The sequence below is a fragment of the Gopherus evgoodei genome, chromosome 3 (assembly GCF_007399415.2).
Source record: "Gopherus evgoodei ecotype Sinaloan lineage chromosome 3, rGopEvg1_v1.p, whole genome shotgun sequence".
NCBI classification, from domain to species: Eukaryota; Metazoa; Chordata; order Testudines; family Testudinidae; genus Gopherus; species Gopherus evgoodei.
This window is the reverse complement of record NC_044324.1, coordinates 141,075,802-141,099,498: the sequence shown is the minus strand read 5'-3', so window position 1 is coordinate 141,099,498 and position 23,697 is coordinate 141,075,802. Positions and strand designations below refer to the sequence as shown.

General features: G+C 44.5%; 1 protein-coding gene across 7 annotated transcripts in view; it reads right to left on the bottom strand.

The window, feature by feature from the left end:
* TTC13 (tetratricopeptide repeat domain 13) overlaps positions 1–23,610 on the bottom strand; it is an 80,012-nt gene extending 56,402 nt beyond the window's left edge. For 6 of the 7 annotated variants that reach the window (XR_003999662.1, XM_030556846.1, XM_030556847.1 and 3 more), the window contains exons 1-3: positions 23,352–23,610; positions 16,293–16,387; positions 3,693–3,768 (exon numbers count right to left, since the gene is read on the bottom strand). Coding sequence is in view for 5 of the 7 variants with exons in the window: in XM_030556846.1 (XP_030412706.1) it covers positions 3,693–3,768; positions 16,293–16,387; positions 23,352–23,586 (406 nt within the window). In the remaining 2 variants the exon portion in view is untranslated. Of the gene's footprint in view, positions 1–3,692; positions 3,769–16,292; positions 16,388–23,351 lie in introns of those variants that run through there. The other variant, XM_030556850.1, reaches the window with a different exon arrangement.
* Between the last annotated feature and the right edge of the window lie 87 nt (positions 23,611–23,697).

Genomic DNA, 23,697 nt, shown 5'->3' with positions numbered 1-23,697 from the left:
AAATACAGATCAGATGAGGAACCAGAAGAGACTGGGACTGGCTGGACAAAGACTGGGGCTAGGAACCAGCATCAGGGGAATGGGAGATGAGCTGACAATGAGCTGGGGTGCAGAAGGAGAACTGGGACTAGTTAGGGTAAGGGTACGCAATAGGCAGAATGGGGGCCAAATCAGGATCACTAGATGCTTTAGAATAGACTGAATTTAAAAAAAAAAAAATCATCATCATTGTTATTATTTTTGTATTATTTTCTCTGGAGTCTGGACCCTGACAAAAAATAATTGATTACCTCTGGGTTAGGGAAAGAGTCTGGGACAAGGAGCCAGGAGACTAGGACTGATATAACCTTAATTCTGTCATTTCCTAACTTTAGAGTGCTTGACTTTGAAATCTTAACGTTCCAGCAAGTGAGTGACTAATATAAACAACAGGATGGTTAAAGCACAGTATAGGGAGTCAGCAGACCTGGGTTCTATTCTGTCTCTGACGCAGGTTTATTATGTATAATAGTGAAGTCACTTAGGGATTATTTTTGAAAGGTTCTGAGTGCCTGCAGCTCCACAAATGTAGACGTGGGTGCTCAGAACATCTGAAAATCAGGCACCTAACCTTCCTATTTCAGTTACCTTATGTGTAAAATTTTCTCCATATCATAAAAAGATATTGTGAGGCTAGATTTATTAGCCATCAAAGAACAGTTTGAAATCCTCAGATGGTAGACATTATTACACATGGATTAGTTGAATTTTTGCTTAATATTAAGTGTTGATGTGGTCAGTGCAGAGTAAGACACAAAGGCAGACCCTGTCCTATGGAGCTTGGAGTCTAGACGATACACAAGATAGGTCCACACTGGGAGATACTGATGATGATAGGTTAGAAAGTAGAGGGCTTTTGTTGTGGCTTTTCCTAATCCTGTCTTCTGCACTTGTATAATGTTGGGGCATGTGGACAATGTTATTTTCTTTTTGAAGAGCAATACCTGCCCTCCACAGCTTGGGATCTGGTATAAAGAGTAGTCCACAGTATTTCAACTGCAAATACTTACCTAAAACAATACTTCACATGAGAGGCTACTGTTTTTTTTCCCCCACTTGTTTACTCAGCAGTGGTACGTCATGTATCTTGGAGAAGATTGCAAAACTTCTTAGAATGGTTCAGATAACTTACCTTTTATAGTTATATTGGAGAAAAAGTCTCAACCTATGGCAATATTTATGCTGCAAGTATCAGGGATGAAAATTTTATATTTATGATAAAACACTTTTAGTAGGTCTTCTAAATAGGTCTGGCAGTAAGCTCTTCAATAAAGTTTAAGAGCCAAAACCTGCTCTTGGATACACAGATGCAACTTCTACTGAAGATAATGGGAACTGCATGTGCCCATCAAATTGCAGAATTTGGCTGTAGTAGCCTAAGGTACAAGTTTGCTTGTTTGTTCACAACATCTTATAATCGCAGAGATTAAGACAGCTAAAGTTATCAGAAACTTTTTTGTGAGTGTGCTAGTTTACCTTGACAGCTGTATTGCTAAAAGGAGTTACCAAGGCTTTATTTTTCAAGCATCAGAAGAGTTATTAATAGAAACTCAACATGTTAAGTTTATTTTAGGATGCAGTACTTGGTGGAGAGGTATGGCAGACATAGGCTTTCAGTAAAATATTTGTTTTTGGGACAGTCCAGCTAAGTTTATCACAGGAGGAGTCAGAAAAAGACAGTAGGAATTCAGGCTACTTCTCAATTTCTAAATAATCCTTTAGTAAGCAAGATGAAAGCAATAGTTTTGTTAAGGTTATCTACATTTATCACAAAACTCATTTTTCTAACATGTTCATCTATCACCATGACATAAATACCTAGAATACGTAGTATATTTTTCAGTGAGTTTAGTGTTTGTGAAAGGTGCTGGATATATATCCTTAGGGAACAATGACCCATTTATCCACAGAACAGGTAGAGATCAAATACGGATTTTCCCATGCCAATATTTCCCAACCCTGACTTGGAGGGATCATTTCTAGGGACAAGAGAACCATTCTTCAGCCTCTTCAACCCTTGGCATCTCAGCTGAGATTGCCAACAAAGGTGCTAATTAACAGCAATCACGATGTTTTCTGTCATGAAGAACCTGTCTTTTGCAAAGCAAACACATTCAGGTGACATTGCTGATGTAAAGGAAAGAAAAACTACCCATACAGGTGGACAGTGCTGTCATTGTGGGGAGACATTTCTTAATTTTGTCCTGGGAATTGGTTTAGGAGGGGGCCTAACCCAACCTGCACTACTATTAACATGTCTGCACTGAGCAGAGTGAAGTGTTTGTTTATACTATGTAGGGATATGCCTTTGTATACATATAAAAATCTTCACTATGCATATACCACATGAGAATCAGTCAGCAGGTGAGGCTGCACACAGTATTGCTGCAGTATGTGGAGTGAAAGGGACCCAATGGCAATTAGAAACGCTCCTTGCATTTTCTTCATTTATCCTCCTTCTCTGCCAGATTCTTCAATCTACTTCATTAGCCATCATTCATATGGTATTACAATCATTCCCAAGGTAATAAACTATTGTCACATAAGGGCAGACTGATAATTGAATACACTAGTTTTGTGGAAAAGAGAAGGATTGGGGAAAGGAGCAAAACAATGAAAAGACACTGCCTAGAATGTTGTAGGCGATATGAGCAGCCCACATTTTAAGAAGTCCCGACACAATTCACATTTCTTCCCCTAAGGTTTACTGGAGCAGAATAAGCACAAATACAAGGACCTTGGCTCAGAAAAATACCAGACATCTAGGAAACTCCTAAGAAGATGCTCCCAAAAAGATCTACCTGAAGGAGGAGTAGGGCAGGTAGGATGACAGGCCATGGAGCCAAACATGGGAATGGAGTTCCTTTGACATTGCTACCTGGGCTCCCATGTGGCAAATGCTGAACCACTTGGAGGGGCTGAAGATTTACTGCTAGACTAAGGAAGTCTCCAACCTTCCTCAAAATTCTCCCGCGAACTTCCCCCTACCAGACAGACCAAGCTGAAGCGAGAGAGAGAAAATGGCAAACAATTAAAAAAAAAACTAAAAAACCTCAGCAGCACAGGGTTCCCTCAGATACCTGTTTAGAAGATACCTGCCTCTCAGCACAGAAGCAGAAGACTGTAGAGCAATGTCACAGCAGTTCACCAGGTGCACTTCTAGAGGGTGCCAACAAGTAGACTGCATAGAGAAAGAAATCCACAAGAACCTCCCACCTGCCTATCAGACTTAGAAAAGGTAGGAAAAACAGCAGTTCCAAGCTCCATGGAGCAGCAAGTTCACCTGAGAGAAGGCTTCTCTCAAACATCCAGAAAAATCTTAAGTTATCAGCCATGACAGGAAAGAGAGAGTAGGAAGAGTTCATGGGTGTTAAACAGGGTTTGGGAAAATATTTTATTAACATTTGCATGACCAAATGAATGGTGAAATGTCCCACTGTGCAGAGTAGAAAGAAGTACTACGGGGAAAAAAGGTACATGATGTTCTTTCCACATAATCAAAAACAAAAGGCTGAAATTTTATTGTGAAAGGAGTGATAAAAGTGATACTAAAGCATCCATCAGAATTATCAACTATAATGTTACAGTATCAAAACATTGTGCCTCTGAGTGGCATCTAGAACCGCCCCATAAACCTTATATAATTATCTTACCCAAATCTTCATTTGTGTTGTCATTATCAGAGGCAAATGGGAATCGTTTTTGTTCCGCAAGTGACTTTGCTTGGCTCTGTAAAACATTATGGTTTTAACGTTTAACTGACAGTAGCAAAAAAAAAAATCCTACGAAATCAGAATTTGGCATTGACAATTTAAGGCTTAAATCCTTAAAAGAGGATCTGACATCAATGTAACTACTACTATTAAAGCAAAATCCATGATATAACAAAACTGAAAAAAGGCACTAAAATTTATTCCTAACGTTTTGTGAGGGGATAAACTGCTTTTCAGATATCACTGCTATCCTCTGATACTACAGCCAACTTAACATACCAGATGAATGTACATACCCGTAGGACAAATCAAAAAATATAAAACAATGTCCTTATTATAGTATACATCCCATTTTAACTTGAATTATGGAAATGTCCCTAAGCAACATATTACATAGTGGAACGGAAGTTTTACCCTTTGTCCAGTGAGAAGAAAGAGTGAAGGACTACAAAACGAATACATAAGAAAACAGACCCAATAAGAAAAGGACAGAAGTTTCATTAAGATGTTTTTTTTTAAATCTGGCATTGTTAATCTCGTCACTACTACATGCCTTTACAATTAAAACATATATACTGGAATTGCAAAGAAAGTAGGGACCACAAAAGCAGATTTGCCTGGAAAAATCTTTTTTCAGAAAATGTATCTGCAGAACAGGATAATATGAAAATGAAGTGTACATGGAGATGTCCAAACAAGTATAAACACCTTTGATTCACACAGAGAACTCTCACTGATTCCTTGAGTCTTGCCTAGAACTCCCATTGCAGTTTAGGGCCACAATGATGCTTTTCTCAAATGGTGACGCAAACATACCTCTTATGGATCAAGTTTAAATGAAGTATGTGATGTTTGGGCCAGTAATCTTTATAATTTAATTCAAGTACATTTTTAAGTGGTTTAGTTCCTTTTATGTCAAAGCTGTAGAGAAGAAAGGGTGCCAAATGATCTAAAGATCTTGTACCTGATCCTTGCTGGAGTAAACTGGCATAACCGAGTGTCAATAAGTTAAGTTAATTTACATCAGCTGTGGATCTGGTCTCATGTTTCTTCCCCCAAATGTAGATCATAGAAGTTATTAGATAGCTTCATTAATATGTTAGCTACCTCATTATTTAGGAGTTGTACATATTATATCCCTCACACACCATTCAGAGCAACACATGTCTAGTCAACGGGTCATGTCTGGCCACCTTGAAAACAGAAATGGTAAATGACAGAACACTGCTGATTGAACTGTTGCAACATGGACCCAGATTAGGATCTTGCTGCAGATATATCAGAATCCTTTATTTTGGAGATGGATTATGTCCACTGTCATGTAATTACAGATTACATTTACAAAGAGAACTATACAATTACTACCAAATAAACAAAAAAGATGGACCTCCAAAGTTACCAACTCTCTACTTGATATCTTTAAATGTCTATTATAATAAGTCTTTGCCTCTCTGCCCACAATAACTGTATACACCAAGGAGTCCCAACTCTTGCCAGCATCAAGATATGCTCACATTATGCCAGTTGTCAGAACTTCAAGGATAAATCTGCCATGTTTTGCCACAACGTAAGTATACAGTGCAGCAAACACCACACAAAACAACTGAAGGCATTTAAGTGGACTATAGGAGCAAAACTGTAGCCAGAAGTAGCTGTAGCTGAACAATCAATCCAAAAGACTTTGTACTATTGTCTCCAATTTTTCTTGTTGAAGTCAATGCAGCTAAATCTTTGGCTGAGAGAAATTTAAGGCATATTAATTCTAAAAGAATCAAAGAAACGTGGGCAACATTTTTAGTATCAAAAGCAAATCCCACTGTACAGAGGACACACAATCCTGAAGCTCTTGATCAGTCAGTCTGATTTTTTTGGTTTGTCCTGCATGCTTGTACACCACCTAGCACGACGGGGCCTGATCCTGACTGGGGCCTTTGGGCATTACTACAAGATTAATGTTTTACTTATTTGTAACCACATTTACATTGATAAATTTTAAAAAACTTACAAAAAAAAAAGATGATGAAGAATTTAACCAAAATTGGGTGAAAGATTTTTGCTACTGAAGTAAATGCTACCCATATTTAGATTACTGCTCATCTAAATTATTCTAAGGGAAGTATCATACACTGGATGCACTCAAGAATTTAAATATAACAGCTCATTTGATAAAGACTTCCAAAAGTGAGTTATGTCAAGAAGCAAGTGAAAGACAGGTCTGATCTTCCTTATTTCTCTCTCACTTCAGTTTTCTTCTGCTGCTTTAGATGTCCCTCTCTCACCCATGTCTTCAACTTCATTCCTATTTTTTCCTCTCCAGCAAAAGGCTTCAGCCTTGTTCTTGTCCCCTTCAAGACAAGCACAGAATTGTTACATTAAAAAGTTTCACTCCACAGTGCATCTGAGTAATGGGCACTAATGGATAAGGCTGCAATTCTGTCATGCAGGTCGCAGAAGTCACGGATTCCGTGACTTTCCACAACCTCCATGACTTTCGCAGATGCAATGGTGGGTGTGGCTGATCCCAGTGCCAGCCGCACCAGATGGTGCTCAGGCGGTCCCAGGGCAGCTGGCTCTGGGGAGCCCTCGAGCAGCGGTCCCACCAGCCGCACCGAACACTGCTCAGGCAGCTCGGTACAGCTGGCCCCAGGGAGCACCTGAGCAGCGGTCCCAGGAGCAGCCCCGAGGAGGGTCCCAGGAGCAGTCCCGGAGGCTGTCCCAGGGTCAACTGCATCAGCCGCTGTTTGGGCAGCTGGCCCTGAGGAAGGTCTGAGTAGCGGTCCCACAGGCAGTCTCTGGGCAAGCTGCACTGGTCCCTGCTTGGGCAGCTGGCCCGGTGGAAGCACCCAAGCAGCAGTTCCAGGTGCAGCCCGGGGGAGCACCCAAGCAACGGTCCCCAGGGCCTAGGAGCAGGTGTGGCTTGGGCCCCACAGCAGCAGTGTCCTGGGGCTCCCAGAGCTACAGGAGCTGCTAAGTTTTAGTCAGAGGTATTTATATAATAAAACTAATCGACAGGTCATGGGCTGTGAATGTTTGTTTACCGCCCGTAACCGGTCCATGACCTTTACTAAAAATACCTGTAACTAAATCTTAGCCTCACTAATGGAATGATCCACACCCTAGAACAAACATTGCCTAAACTACACAAGAGAGCCACTGCCCAATACATGCTAGAGCCATAGTATTGGCTGGAAGAAAAATCTTTTCCAGAAACTGTTAGCATTCTTCAAATGCCAATATATACTGGTTACCTTTGGTAAAAAAAAAAAATCTTCAGGGGAAAGCAAATCAATAGTGACCGATACTTAATTGGGGTTTTATTGACAGGAATATCAGTTTCTTTATTGCAATAATTCCCTATCCACCGAGACTGGCATTTCTTATTGAAAAGGCTATAATTCTCATATAGTCTCTGTATTATTGTTTCAGTTTCTGGAATCTGATGCCTCAGTTATGATAAGATTGGTATGGTTTCTTTGTTATACAAGATTGGAATCAACAACAGGATCAAGTGTAATAATATTTCAATAGTTATCTCAACTAGGAAATTAGAGCTACACAAAACACCCTGATACAGTTAGAAATCCAAACTGCTGGTAATCATTTTTTGATTTCCCTATTATGTTTAAGGTACATTTACAAAAGAATACTTTTCAGGGCTAGAGTGTCAATGGCAGTTAGTGAATGAACTAAAAGATTTTGTTCATAGAAAATCCATCATACAAAATCCGTAAAAAGAACAGGAGTACTTGTGGCACCTTAGAGACTAACAAATTTATTTGAGCGTAAGATGCATATGATCGAACATATGAGAAGAGTTTTTTACATTATATATATATATATATATATATATATATACACACACACACACACGATGCCATACCAGCTGTAAGAGGCTGATTAATTAAGATGACCTGTTATCAGCAGGAAAAAAACTTTTGTAGTGATAATCAAGATGATCATGAGTCCAGATGATGAAGATGTCATCAATGTAGCGTAAGCAGAGTAGGGGCGTTAAGGGGATGAGAGCTAAGGAAGCGTTGTTCTAAGACAGCCATGAAAATGTTGTCATATTGTGGGGCCATGTGGGTGCCCATAGCAGTGCCACTGACTTGAAGGTAAGATGACCTGTTATCAGATATATAATGAATTAGCTTCTTAGAGCTGGTATGGCATCTTCTCTGTATGTATATATATACTCTTCTTATATGTTCCATTCTATGCATCCGATGAAGTGGGCTGTAGCTCATGAAAGCTTATGCTCAAATAAATTTGTTAGTCTCTAAGATGCCACAAGTACTCCTGAAAATACTAGGTCAATCAGGAGATTTGACCAAATAAATAACTGCTGTGGTGACAGAACAAAGAATTAGTCTGAGAACTGTAATGGGCAATTTGCACTACATAGGAGAGTTAGGCTTTTTTTGTTTTTAAATTACCCCAAGAGTGATTGCTTCCAACTGAGATAGTCTTCTCAGGCTATGGCTACATTTACAGTTCTGCAGCGCTGGTAGTTACAGCTGTGTTCGTACAGCTGTGTAGGGCCAGCGCTGCAGTGTGGCCACATTTGAAGCACTTGCAGCGCTGTTGGGAATGTTGCATTGTGGGCAGTTATCCCACAGAGCACCTCGTCCCATTTTGGCGCTGTGGTTTGTGGGAAGGGGATGGAAGGGTGCGGGTCTTTCCGCTTCCTGTTCCAACGCCCCGTGGTGCTTTGCTACACATTCCGAGCAGTTTGGCGGCATTGTGAGTCTGCAGCACGATTTCTGTTACAAATGGAGCCCGAGCTGCTAAGGACCTTGCTGATGAATGTTGCCAGTACATCACGCATAGCAGTGGAGCTATTCCTTCAGCTGCAAAGTGACAGTGAGGAGTCAGACGATGATATTGATTCGCCTGACGCTGAAGACAGTAAATTGCTTGTGGCAGTAACAGACATGCTCAGCACCGTGGAACGGCGCCTTTGGGCTCGGGAAACGAGCACTGAGTGGTGGGATCACATCGTCCTGCAAGCCTGGGATGACGAGCAGTGGCTGCAGAACTTTCGGATGAGAAAAGCCACTTTCATGGGACTGTGTGCTGAGCTCGCCCTTACCCTGCGGTGCAGGGACACGAGATTGAGAGCTGCCCTGACAGTGGAGAAGCGGGTGGCTATTGCAATCTGGAAGCTGGCAACTCCAGACAGCTACCGATCGGTGGCGAACCAGTTAGGAGTGGGAAAGTCCACCGTTGGAATAGTGCTGATGCAAGTTTGCACAGCCATTAATCGCACCCTGCTAAGAAGAACTGTGACTCTGGGGAACGTGCAGGACATTGTGGATGGCTTTGCACAAATGGTTTTCCCTAACTGTGGAGGGGCAATAGATGGGACGCATATTCCTATTCTGGCACCACCTCACCTGGCATCAGAGTACATTAATCGCAAGGAGTATTCCTCTGTGGTTCTCCAAGCGCTTGTGGATCACCGTGGGCGTTTCACTGACGTTTACTCAGGATGGCCTGGAAAGGTGCAGGATGCACACATCTTTCGGAACAGTGCCCTGTTCAGGAAGCTGATGGCCGGGACTTTTTTCCCAGACCGCAAGATCACAGTAGGGGACGTCGAAATGCCCACTGTGATCCTTGGAGACTCCGCTTACCCCTTAATGCCATGGCTCATGAAACCGTATACAAGGAAGCTTGACAGGAGCAAGGACCGGTTCAACTACAGGCTGAGCCGGTGCAGAATGACTGTGGAGTGTGCTTTTGGCCGTTTGAAAGCTCGCTGGCGTTGTCTTTATGGGAAGCTAGATTTGGGGGAAAGCAGCATCTCCGCTGTTATATCCGCGTGCTGTACCCTCCATAATATTTGTGAAGGGAAGGGTGAAAGATTCAGTGAGGAATGGACCTCCGAGGTTCGACAATTAGAGGCTGAATTTGCACAGCCAGAGAGCAGGGCTACTAGAGAGGCCCAGCAAAGGGCTTCAAAGATTAGGGATGCCTTAAGGGAGCAATTTGATGCTGAGAGCCAACAGTAATGTTTGGTGCCTTTGCTGTGCTCGTTTTTCCCTTGGGATACAGTATTTACCACTTTCTGCAATAATAACTATTGTAAAAGCCATGAAATCCTTTATTCAAAATACAATACATAAAAGGGCAGGGGGGTAGGGTGGTGGACTGTACATTCAGAGGTTTGAATATGTCCTGTTTGGATTGCTGTTCAATGTCTGCTGCACTTCAGGATTAATATGCTGCAGTGTCATGGGGGTGGAGTGCACAGGGTAAGGATTGTAGTTATCAGGGCTAGTAGGTGATCGTACAGGTGTTGGGGGCAGCTGGGGGTAGTAAGAAACAGGCTGCTGGAGAAGGGTGTTTTGTGCAAATACTGGGGAACAAGAGAGACAGCTTTGGGAGGGGTGTGGGTTACCACGGTACAGATCTGCCTGCATGGCTACGAGAGACTGGAAAGAGTCAGTTTGGCGAGCCAGGAGGCTTATCAACTGCTTCGAGGTTTTTCTGGTAGCCAATTCCTTTCTCCTGCTTTCTGTTTGCCTCTACTCATGCATTTTCTCTCTCCATTCCTGCGTCTTCCTACTTTCTCTGGCGTACTGATTCATAACTGCTTTGATCAATTCTTCTTTTGATTTTCGCAGATTTTTCCTCAAGTTCTGCAAGCGACGGGCAGGCGGTGATCCGGCTGCATTATTCAAAGTCACTTAAAAAAACATAGATAGAAACATGTAATACACAGAGGCTACATTGTTTATTATCACACAGTGAAGGAGTTTGTAGACTTTTTGCAGCATCATTCCCATATACCTAACATAGCACAGAGAGGCCACGGAAGCAAAGGCATGGCGAGCAATGGGGTGTTTCTGCCCCGACTTCACCTGGGAAGGGGAACTGCCTGATGGCTCACTGGGGTTTCTCTGCACTGGGTAGAGGAGGGAGCTGGGGGCCTGCACAGGGGACAGGAGGGAACAGGAAGCTGGCGACCTGCAAGGGGGGGGGACCGCGAAGCTGCCGACCTGCAGGGGGGGGGAGGCAGACCACAAAGCTGCCGACCTGCGGGGGGGGGTGTGGCCGGGAAGCTGCCGACCTGCAAGGGGGAGGGGACCGCGAAGCTGCCGACCTGCAAGGGGGAGGGGACCGCGAAGCTGCCGACCTGCACGGGGGGGGGAGGGCCGGGAAGCTGCCAACCTGCACTGAGCAGTATCCCTACATTCTCAACAGGGTTTCCTACTGCCAGATATATCACTGCTGCGTGTTACCTGGGAAGAGAGGGAGGGTCTTCTACAGCAATGTGGATTCCGCCCTGGTCCCTATGCAGCTTGCCTGTGTGCAGCAATGGTCCCCCCACCTCTCGCGGCACAGTGGCTCGGACGAGTTAGCCTGACCGGGACAAGGACCACGGTGGCTCTCCCTATAAACTTGCGCAAGCACATTGCCCACGCTCTGGCTGCAAGTTTTCAAGAGATTACCGAGGCCAATTACAGAGACTTGATAGTGCAAATCAGTGGGCTATTCCACATTTAGGCATGCATGCAGGCAGCTATAACCCAAACCCTCCTCTCCCAAAACATAAAATCTGCTTACCCGGAACACGCTCCTCTGCTTCTTCTTCACCAGCAACTTCCCGCTGCTGCGACTGGCTAGCCTCCTCCTGGCTTGAGAAGAGCTCCTGGCTGCATGCCTCCTGGGACTCTGGGGTGTCTCCCTCCACCCCAGTAGCCTCACTCTCCGCTTCCTCTACACCCTCCCCCACTTCTCCCTGCTCTGAACTCTCCATCGTGCTCCTCGGATTGGTAGTGGGGTCACAGCCAAGTATGGCATCCAGCTCCTTGTAAAAACGGCAGGTCGTGGGGGCAGCTCCTGAGCGGCGATTTCCCTCACAGCTTTGCAATAGGCACTGCGCAGCTCCTTTATTTTTACCCTGCACTGCAACGCGTCCCGTTCATGGCCCCTTAGCAGCAAGGACTTTGATATCTGCCCATAGGTAACATAATTTCTCCGGCTGGAGCGCAGCTGTGATTGCACAGCTTCCTCATCCCAAACACTGATGAGGTCCTGCAGCTCGGAACTGTTCCATGCTGGGGCTCGTTTGGGGCGTGGAGGCATGGTCGCTGATTGATTGATTGATTGATTGCACTCCACACCTGGCTGAGCAAACAGGAAGGGGATTTTTAAAATTCCCAGGGCATTTAAAGGGGGGGGTCAGCTGAGCCCAGGGCAGTGGAGTGTGAAACGATTACCTGAGTGGCTGAAAAGGTATGCTGGGATACCTCCTTATACCCCGGAGGCCAATAAAAGCGCTGGTGGTGTCCACACTTGCTGACCAGCGCTGCATCACCAGCGCTGGAATCGCTACACCCGAGGCAGACCAGGTGTACAGCCAGCGCTGCAACCAGGGAGTTGCAGCGCTGGCTGTGCTTTGTAAGTGTGGCCACATCCTGAGTTGCAGCGCTGTAACCCCCTCACCAGCGCTGCAACTCTCCAGTGTAGCCAAGCCCTCAGAGTGCATGTTTACACAGGCTATGACCAATTTTTTAGAACAGTTTCCCCTGTGAACACACACACCATGACACTATCTCTCGCTGATATACTACAGAAATAAGAGATTCCACAAAGTCAGTGACCATTATACAACATTGAGATCATATATCCTTGTAAAGGTGCACGGCCGGGGCTCGACCCTCCCTGGGGAGGAGGGGAGCCACACCGGCCTCGATACACATCGTCTACGCCAGCCCCTTTCTTCAGGGCTGAGCAACGCTACACAATTGCTCGGGGCCCCGGCCTTCTGCTATAGGGTGAGGCAACAAATACAAAGTTATAGAGGCTCAGACCCTCTTGGCTCAGGGCTGAGCAACAATAGTTCAGGCAGCTCGAGCCCTTTGGGGCAGGACCGAGCAGTGGCACAGTAAAAGGGGGCCCAGCCCTTGGTTCAGGCGGGGCACCAAACACACAGTTACTAAGGTTCAGACCCTCGTGGCTCAGGGTCGAGCAGTCAGTCGCTGGACTTGATGGCCTCCTTAGGCAGGGGAGAGGGGGATTCTGCCACCCGGGTACGGGTGGCAGGGGGAACGCAGGCCCACCCACTCCACTGCGTTCCAGCCCGGGGCCCTAGTAGCGGCTATCACCGCTAACAGTCAGTGGGGTTCCTGACTGCAACACACTGACATGGGTTCAGGTACACTTGCAGCCTGACTGGGGTCGACTGCCCCCGGGCTACTTCCAATCTCCCCCCCTGGTTCTACCTGTTCTATGGCGTCGGCCCCTGGGAAGTCCAGTAGCATGGGCCCCTCCTGGCTGGGGCTGGGTAGTAGATCCGGCAGTACCTCTGGGAAGTCCGGCCAGGCTTGCTCCTCGGGGTAACAGCAGGGATGGGGCGACTCCGGCAGCTCCTCGGCGTAGCGGGCGCAGGGAAGCTCCGGCAGCTCCTCGGCGTAGCGGGCGCGGGGAAGCTCCGGCAGCTCCTCGGCGTAGCGGGCGCGGGGAAGCTCCGGCAGCTCCTCGGCGTAGCGGGCGCGGGGAAGCTCCGGCAGCTCCTCGGCGTAGCGGGCGCGGGGAAGCTCCGGCAGCTCCTCGGCGTAGCGGGCGCGGGGAAGCTCTGGCCAGTCCAGACAACTGCCCTGGGCCTCAGGAGCCTCCCAGCCACGAGCATCTTCTGGCAGGTGTGCTTCCAACGGCAGCTGGGCTCCAACTGAGCACCGCCAGCCGGCTTTTATACTTCTGGGTAGCCTCCTGACCCTCTGAGGGGCAGGTCCAGTGCCCTGTGGCCCTGCCCCTTCCGGCGCTCAACCCTCCCTGAGGAGGAGGGGAGCCACACCGCCCCGCTACAATCCTCTAAAACTACTCTGATCTTTAATAAAAAGTTGGGTAGCCAGCATTATTGTTATAAAACACTGATTTTTTTTTTAAATCTTGAAATTGTCCCTTCAGAATTCTCTGTGTAATGATAGTAGATGATGACACTTGCAATGTAACAAAATATGATGTAGAGTGACTGAATTGATTAGGAGACAGGTAATGGGATACATAACTTCTTCCTTTTACACTGCCAGTTAATAGTGGCCATTCTGTAGTAACTTACATTAGTTACTGATAGAGTCCTACATTAAATGCTCTTGTGGTGTCAGACCAGGTCCTGGCACCTTTGGCAGTCTCAGAAGCAGAAGATTCACTATGAAGAGCGTGCACTAATCCATTACTTCCAGAGGCAGCATTTCTTGAAAAGAGTTGAGACATATTAACAGAGTGCAAATAAGCAGTGCACGGGCCTGGTGGTAGCATTAGTTCCAGGGTAGATGTCCTAAGTATCCAAAGTTGTCAATCTACTGTCTTTCATGAGCACTTTTCTTGTATAGTATATTGATCCAAGAGCAGGTGGCCATAGAAGCAAACGATTGGTACAAATTCCCTCTACATAGAACTAATTTGTAGTGCAGGATAAATATGAAATTAAAGAATTTAAAATTAGCTTACGTTTGGTTAAGAAAATGTGTGTGTTATAAAGATAGGCCCTGACTAGCAAGTAGAAGGAAAGCCTTGAAAATAATGAGTTATAAGGCTAGAAGGAATGAGGTAGGGAGGCTGTCTGGTTCAAAGAATATCTAATACAATACAGGGAAGTTTCTAAAAAAAAGGCCTCTGACCAACAGGTGTGACTTCACATGGTTTTAAATAAGACAAAAGGAAACTGTCTTAAAAGGAGCCAACAAACTTTCCCATCCCACATACCAGTGTTATCTTAAAAGTAAAGTTTTCAGAACAAGGAATACTTGTGGCACCTCAGAGACTAACAAATTTATTTGAACGTAAGCTTTCTTGTTACTCTCCAAGGTGCCACAAGTACTTCTTATTCTTTTTTCTTAAAAGTAAAACATATATGGACCCAGCTGCAATAGAAAAACTGTTGGTCAGCAAGGAGGAGGAGAGGAAAGGCCTTGGGAAGAAAATCTTATTTGGATTAAGACTGGAATGAAGAGTGAATTGTCTCAAATTGTTTTTTAGAGGACATCAATAATTGGCGATGACATAATTTATGTGTGACAAGTTGGACCCCTTGGGAAGCTACCTGCTGAGATACTAGAGTCTACCTGTTCTGCCAGCATGGTGAGCCAGACTCTAAAAACCTCCTCTAACACACACACAGGCAGGTCTACACCCAGCTGCAGATCAGCTCTGGGAAGACTCAGTTTAAGGGACTTGCTCCAGCACTCAGATGTCCACCTTCCTTGGGGTGGAGACCCAAAGAGATATTATGAAATTGCCTCCCTCCTTCCCCCCACAATGCAGAGAGAAGTGTGCAAGCTTCCCCCCACCCTACCCCAGTTAGAAAATTACAGAAACTAGATTTAATAATAAACAAAATAAATTGTATTAACTATAAAAGGCAGGATTTTAAGTAGTAAAAAGGGAAACAGAACAAAGCAAATTACTCAGTAAATGAAATCAAACACGCAAACTAAGCTAGTTTCACTAAAGAAATTGGTTACAGCTAGTATTTCTCACCCTAGATATTGTTGCAGGCAGTTTGCAAAGTTTCTGTGGTTCACTGTTCCAGCTAAATTCCTTTTCAGACTGGACCCCTGTCTCAGTCTGAACTCTCCATCTTGCCTTCCCTTTTGCAGTCTTTCCTCTTGGGCAGAAGGCCAGGGAGAGGAGTCCTATTTGCCTTCCTCCCCACCCTTAAAGGGATTTACATACAGTGGGAATCCTTTGTTTCCCAAGCTTGACCGCCCTCTCCCCTTCCCTTACAGTGGAAAGTTACAAGCCCTCCTAGGTAATGTTTAGCATCAGGTGACAAGACCACCTGACTCTGTAGTATCACAGCCTCCCTCAGTCAGTGGCAGTATGGAGTGTCCACAGGAATGTTAAGCTTTTCACAGCTCATTGTCCTTGCTGATGAGTCATCAGCCCTGTTTGTCTTTTCCATTGTTGCACCTGAAGTGTTAGCAGTGGGCGTCACCCAAAGTAGCACAGTAGGAATACAGATACATAATCAATATTCCTAACTTCAGATACAGAAATGATACAGGCATACAAATTGGATAATCGCATTCAATAATTCATAACCTTTCTAATGATATCTCACATGAGCCATCTGGCATAAAGTATATCTCAGTTATGTCATTCATATAAGCATATTTTCATAAAGAATATGGAATGACTCATCACATTATGAACATGAGGTTTCTTTGTTAGACCCTACTCGATCATGTTGGAGCACATCACAATGAGATAGTTTTCCCGTGGTCAAGTCTATTTAGTAAGTATACTGATCATATGCTTATGAATACTTTGTTACTGTTTTGGGTGAACTAACTGCTTATTTTTAAGCTGTTAGGCATGTTTAGAACAATGCCAGAAAATGCCATTTGGCCTTTGGACTTAAAAAAATGAATTTTAGGTAAAAGTAGTGTCTCATGGTCTCCCATAATAATAATTTTTAATATTATTAATAATTCTGACATCTAGTAATTAGATACACAAACCCAATTCTCTCACATCTACAACCAATTAGCATTCTTATTGTACATAATAAAATAGTATACAGCATACCAGAATTTTTTCAGTATTGAGAGAAAGCAGAGATTCACAGGAGGAAGACCCTCTTAGTTCACAATCTGACTCATGGAAGTGCAAAAGTGGTGAATCTGCAAAAACAAATATTTGAATTATCTCTGGATAGTCTACTTGAACTGTTATACTTAAGCAGGGTATAAGTGTACCAGATCATGCAAATGCCATGTTTCCTCATGCCAACCCCACCTTTTAAAAATTCCTCTACAAGGCAGTCCCATAGAGTAGGACTGTTCATATGTTCCATACATCATGTTTGTTCCAGGAGAGATGGCAAGAAGTGCAGTAGCTGATGTGAACCTTGTTATACAGTTACTTTCATTACTATTTCTGCCTATGGAGCTGACCCAAAATTTGTGTGCAAGAGTAGTAGCACAGAGAAGCTGAATGGGGAGAAAACCAGGAGATGAGGAGGGGGAAACCTAAGGAGGAGGAAGTGTGAAAGTGATTGGGAAAAGCAGAGCATGTCAGTTTCAGACTATCTGGTCCCTCACTCCTTGAGCCAGCACATTCAGGTCCTAGGGAGAATGGGTCTACGTCCAGCCCTCAGATGGAGGAAAGGTGGCTGGTATGCTGGCCAGCAAATAGTGGGGTAAAGACTGGAAAGGGATAGATGAGAAAGATTAAGGAGACGAGTAGAAAAAATGGTAAAAATAAGGGATGGGACACAAACATGAAAAAGTAGCAGTTAAGATATTAAAGTGAAAGGCATTATAGAAAGTCTAACATGAAGAAAGAGTATGTAAATGGGGTGAGGAAGTGGGGGAGAGCAAAGGGAAGAAAAAATATACATTGCTTAATTGTAGATATCAAAACAGAATCTGAGGCATTACAGAGTTTAATGACTACAGTTAACTGGACTGACAGATATAAGTGTAAGCAGAGTCAGGATGAGCTCTTGTCATAAACAGACAGTTAAGGGTTAATGTCTCGTTTACCTGTAAAGGGTTACAAGCAGTGAACCTGGACCACCTGACCAGAGGACCAATCAGAAGACAAGATACTTTCAAATCTCGGTGGAGAGAAGTCTTTGTTTTGTGTGTTTTCTTCGTCTGTTGTTCTCTCTGGGTTCTGAGAGTAACCAGACGTACCTACAGGCTCTCTAATTTTCTGTTCAAATAGTGAGTACAAGTACAAAGGCGGTTTAGTCTTTTTGATTGTTTTCTTTATTTGCAAATGTGTATTTGGCTGGAAGGATTTTAATTTGTATTTGTGCTGGGGGGGAAGGCTTCTCTCTAGTGTCCATAAGCTAAAAGACCCTGTAACATTTACCATCTAAATTACAGAGACAACTTTTACTTTTTTTCTTTCTTTTATTAAAAGCTTTTCTTTTTTAAAACCTGACTGATTTTTCCCCCTTGTTGAGGCTCAAGGGAATTGAGTCTGTACTCACCAGGGAATTGGTGGGAGACAGGGAGAGAAAAGAGGAGGGGGGAAGGTGCATTTCCCTTTGTTTTAAGATTCAAGGAGTTTGAATCACAGTGATCTTCCAGGGTGACCCAGGGAGGGAAAGCCTGGGAGAGGCAACGGTGGGTGAAAGGGTTTACTTTCCTTGTGTTCAGATCCAGGAGGTGCGAGTCTTAGGGTCCCCAGGGAAGGTTTTGGGGGGACCAGAGTGTACCAGTCACTCCAAGTCCTGGTTGGTGGCAGCACTACAGGATCTAAGCTGGTAATTAATCTTAGAGGAATTCATGCTGGTACCCCATCTTTTGGACTCTAAGGTTCAGAGTGGGGATTTATACCATAACAGCTCTACCCTGACATCTGGTGGTGAATTATGGGAAGTGTGGAAAGAACTTCAGGATGTGAAATCTTGGGTATTTGCATGGGCACGCCCAGCATAGCCCAAGGCAGCCTGTGATGGTTATTTTGACAGCTCTGGGATTCCCAATTTCTTTGTTATTGGGGCAGGATAAATAAAGCGTTGCCACCCGTTTATGTGAATGAGGAACTACGAGACTGCTTTATGACAGAGATGTCTCAATATAAATTAAGTGACACTTGCCAGACAAGGGACATGGGTTCCAAAACCCAGTGAATGGAGAGAGGTTGGGGACTGGTGTGTGTACTTGATGGTATGGGCCCCTTTTGAGGGCCTGGAACACCAATTGCACATCCCCCTCTCTCCACTGTTAAAGAGTAGAGTTAATTTTGATTCCATTAGGAGTCCATCTAGAGACTGCTGAGCTGAATTCATATTGGGCCAATGGTGCACCAGCACCAGGGCTCCCCTACTAAGAGCTGAGCTGAGATCACTGAGTGCTGTGTTAACTAGTGGAGGAGCCTGAAGACCTATTGTTAAGCAGCTGGCAGAGTTGAGCAGTTTACAGCATGTTGGAGCAGCCCATGGAACAGTGAGTGGAGTGAAGCGGTTTGCAGGGACGGCTGGAGGAGCGGCACAGCTGGTGTAGTGGGGCTGGCTGTGGTGAAGGCTGCAGCAGAACTCCACAGAGAGGCAGAGCAGTTGGCCCTGGCCCACGTAAGGTGCCCCTTAACACCTTGTGTTAATCCTCCCCTCCATTTCCACCCAGGTTGGGGGGGTAAAACTCTGCAGATAAACTTTTGAATTCTGGGGTGGCACTGACCAGAGACTTCCAGATTGTTGGACTTTGGGGTGATTGGGCTTAAGACCTTAAGAGGGAAAGGACATTGCCAAACGTACTTGGAGGTGGGTTTTTGCTTATGGTTTGTGTTATAATCCTGTTTGTGGTGTTTCTCCAATGGGATGCCGCATTGTTTCCTTCCTTTATTAAAAGGATTTTGCTACACTCAGACTCCGTGCTTGCAAGAGGGGAAGTATTGCCTCCTACAGGTGCCCAGGGGGGTGTGGTATGTAAGTGTCCCAGGTCACTGGGTGGGGGCTCGAGCTGGTTATGCACTGTGTTTTTGAAACGGAACCCCTGGATACTGAACCTGGCCCTTGTTGCTGCCAATTCAGAGGGGCAGAAGGGTTACAAAAGAAACTGAAATAAAAATCTTCTTCACCAGTTTGAATAGCTCAGTAGTTTGAGCATTGGCCTGCTAAACTCAGGGTTGTGAGTTCAATTCTTGATGGGGCCACTTGGGGATCTGGGGCAAAAACTGGACCTGCTAGTGAAGGCAGGAAGCTGGACTCAATGACCTTTCGAGGTTCCTTCTAGTTCTAGGAGATTGGTATATCACCAGTTTGAAATATTGAAGAAGGCAAAAGACTTCTACCACATGTGCAAGAAATAAAATTAATCCTTTGTTTATCTACTGCAAATAGCAATGTTTTAAAAAATATTGATCAGTGGAAATGCAAAAAACTCTGTAACAGCCTTCTTGTTTCAATTTTGTTAAGCTGTTGCTCCTCCTCTTTACTATTGTAGGAAACATCTTACTTGTGTGTCCTGATTATAAAACTCAAACAAAAATGGTATAATCAGGTAATTGAGAGAGAGAGAGCGAGAGAGCGCGCGCACGTGCGAGCAAAAAGCAACACAGTCTAGTTATAAAACACAAGTTGGAACGGTAACTAAAAATTAGTCACTGCTGGTAGAAAATGAAGTTATGTTTCTAAATGAACCATAAATGAAACTTGGTGGGATGATTCTCATAACAGGAATTACATTGTTTGAGGAGTCCAAGATTCACAGATTTTAAAACCAGAAGGAACTACAATGATCACCTAGTGTGACCTTCTGCCTAATGCATGCTATAAAGTTTAATCCAGTAATTCCTGCAAATGTCTAATCTGCATAAAGAATCAAGGTGGAGGGGGTGGAGTGGCATGCCATTACATCAGAAGTATTTACTATGCCAGTGAGCTACAATTCAACTACTATGTGTTTAATGATTAAGTTCTTTGCATAAGGATACAAGGGAAAAATTAGAGTGGACTATCTGTTACAAATCACAGTATAGAGAGGACTTTTAAAAAGAAACTCTGAACCAATTTACAAGATTCTCAAAACTCTAAGATTACTCTATTTATGGAAGGATTTCACTACCCATAAATCTTTAGGTTAATAAATACTGTCAAACTTGCATGAAATTGTTTCTTAGGTTACGCAGAAGACAACTTTATGAACCACAAAGTTGAGAATCCAACCAGAGGAGAAGCCATACTGGATCTACAATAGAGACAGGAACTGATGGAGCATGACAGCAGTGGACAAGTTTCAGAAAACCAAATCCTCTTAGCCAAAAGGAGAGCTTTTTCCAATTATTGATTTATTTAACCAGAAAACTGAAAGATCTGTAAACAGCTGACAATGGATTGGTGTGCCACTGGTTTTAAAACTAGCATAGATATTGTTTCATAGTAAATCAGTAAGGAGTCACTGTATGATCAATGCAGTCATAAGGAAGAAAAACTTTCAACTTAATGTTAATGTACCTGATATTATTAAGTACCAGAGGGGCAGCCGTGTTTGCCACTTTTACAGATCCAGACTAAGAGTTCTGTGGCACCTTATAGACTAACAAACGTGTTGGAGCATGAGCTTTCGTGGATGAATACACATCCAATGAAGTGGGTATTCACCCATGAAAGCTCATGCTCCAACAAGTTTGTTAGTCTATAAGGTGCCACAGAACTCTTTGCTTGATATTATTAGTTTAACTAATCATGAACTACCATTTTACGTTTTATTTTGCATAACATCTTTCATACAAGCTATATCCCAACCAGTACATCGACATTTTCATCTTCCAAACATCTCTCCATTGGAGAATCCTAATTCAGCCTGTCATACAAGTACCTATTTCATTATAAACATAAGAAACAGCAGTACACTGGAATGGAGAACAAACAAACAGTGCTAAGAATTGTGTGTTTTATACCCTTTGAAGCGTGGACCAATTTTGTATTGTGTTTTTACAGCACCTAGCAAAATGGGGATGTAGTCCCTGACTAAGGCTCCTAGGTGCTACAGTAACACAAACAAATAACCCAGGAGTAGGCAACCTATGGCATATGAGCTGATTTTCAGTGGCACTCACACTGCCCAGGTCCTGGCCACTGCTCTGGGGGGCTCTGCATTTTAATTTAATTTTAAATGAAGCTTCTTAAACATTTTGAAACCTTATTTACTTTACATTCAACAATAGTTTAGTTATATATTATAGACATAGAAAGAGACCTTCTAGAAAGGTTAAAATGTATTATTGGCATGCGAAACAATAAATTAGAGAATGAATAAATGAAGACTCGGCACACCACTTCTGAAAGGTTGCCGACCCCTGAACTAACCATTTCCATTTGCTATAAGGTGGATGCTTTACATGAACAATTTAAAGGGCAGCAGTCTTAAGAGCAGAGCCAAATATAGTTCCATATCCAAATATATATATTTACATATACAGACAAAAATCTTTTCACAAGTCTTTGCTAAACTTGTTTTAAACTTCTCTAAATAACCTTAGCAGGATATGCCAGTACACATATCGCAAAACAACACTGGGAAGTCACAAGCTACATAAATAAATCTGGCAGTTTCTCTATTACACTGGATTTTGTTTTTTCTTTTTTTCATATTTCTATATTCATTTGGTTTTGTTCACATGTATTGCCTGTAAGTGATGTGCATTATATCTAAGTCACAAAGGATGAATAAATACGTGCTTACGATCAAATGTTATACTGAACGTCCTACAAAGACTCAAGTGTATGCAGAACTTAAGTCTCACTGCTGGCTTCTCATGCGAGTAAAATTATGCAAATGCTTAAACCTTTGCAAGATTAGGGTCTAAATTAAGCAGATTCTTTATTAACAACAAAACAAATAAAATCAGTGAAACATTAACTTTACCAGCAAGACAATTTTTTTTTGTTTTTTTAAACTAAATCCTATTCAACAGACTAACAAATAAGGAGCTGACAAATCTCCACACCACCAAATACACAATTCAGGCTTGCACAGGCTCTGTATTTGCACTTAGCAAACCTGCCAGCTCTCTTTTCATTCATTTTGGATTAGAACCAATGACATCAGTCAAGAGGACTCACACTTTCTGTTGGCCTTTTGAAAACTGAAAACTTTTTTCTTTGTGTTAGCTTATTGCAACAGCCAAAGTCATGATTTGGTACCATCATTGATAATTTTTAAATGTACTATACAACTCTAAAGTGTTTGTTAGGAATACAGTTTATACAAAAAGTGCTGTAACAATACGTTACACTGAATATTTAAATCTTGATTACCTGAAGCTCAGTTATCCAAAAAAAGGGCTGTATCACCAGCATTTCTTATAATTAAAGGACCAGAGCCTACAAATTTCTTCATGTTCATGGACTTGTGCCCAAATTAAGCCCTGCAATGTTTGCCCATGCAAAGCAGCTGAGAGGATCTGAGCCAAAATTCTCTCTTCTATCTGAAATTGATCAGTGTCCCTATGACAAGAGATCAATCTGTGCTTTGTTTTTCCTGTTTTACTTTCAGTCACCTCCAGGGTCATCCCAGCCTCACAAAGCACAGAAAAGAAGTGAATTTCACCAGAAATGCCTCTATCGCTCACACCCCTTCCTTCTCCAAGATACAGTCAAAGGAGGGGAGAAGTCCACATGACCCCACTGCCTTCAGGTGACAGGTACCTAACAAGGTATTGACCATTCACCTCTCACCTCAGAGGCTTGCCAGGCTCATGGCACCGCGGAGACAGGGAGATGGCAGAGAGGCCAATGCTGCCAAGCAAAACAGGGCAAACCCACTGCTCGTAGGGTAAGTAGCTATGAAACCCATCCCGGGGCTGGGAGGAAGGACCCCGGCGGAGGGCAGCAAGGAATGACTGGCGGCCACCACCTCACGAGAGCCACGGACAGGAAGGACCCACCGCGCGCACTCACGCCCCAGGACCCGCCACGCGCGTCCCCCCGCCACGCCCGGTAACACGCCGCGCGCCTCCCACGCGCACTCACGCCCGGTGACACGCCGCCCCCACACAGAGGACAAGGGGGAACCCCTCCCAGGCGCCCCTCCTTGCCGCCAGCCTGGGGCGCCCCCTCCGCTGGACCTTGCCCGGCAGCTCCCCCAGCAGGCAGCGGGGCAGGACGTGGCGCTGCCCGACCCGACTTACCGCACTCGGCCGAGTATTGCTCGCCCCAGTCCGGTGCCTGGGGGCAGCCCCCAGCCTGGCCCTGCAGCTGCTGCCGGTGCAACTCCTGCTTGAGCAACGACAGGGCCGGGTAGTGCTCGGTCAGGGCCAGCGCCGCCCGGGCCGCCCCCAACAGCAGCAGCACGAGCTGGCCCAGCGCAACGGCGCCCCAGCAACAGCAGGTCCCGGTGGCAGATACCATCTTCTCAGCACGCATGCGTGCGCCTCCCCCCCTTGCATGTTCAAGGTGGTTCCTTTCTGCCGCGCGCCCCCCCCCCCCCCCCCCCCGCGACAGGTGGGGGAAGCTGCGGCCTCGCTCCCTTATGGG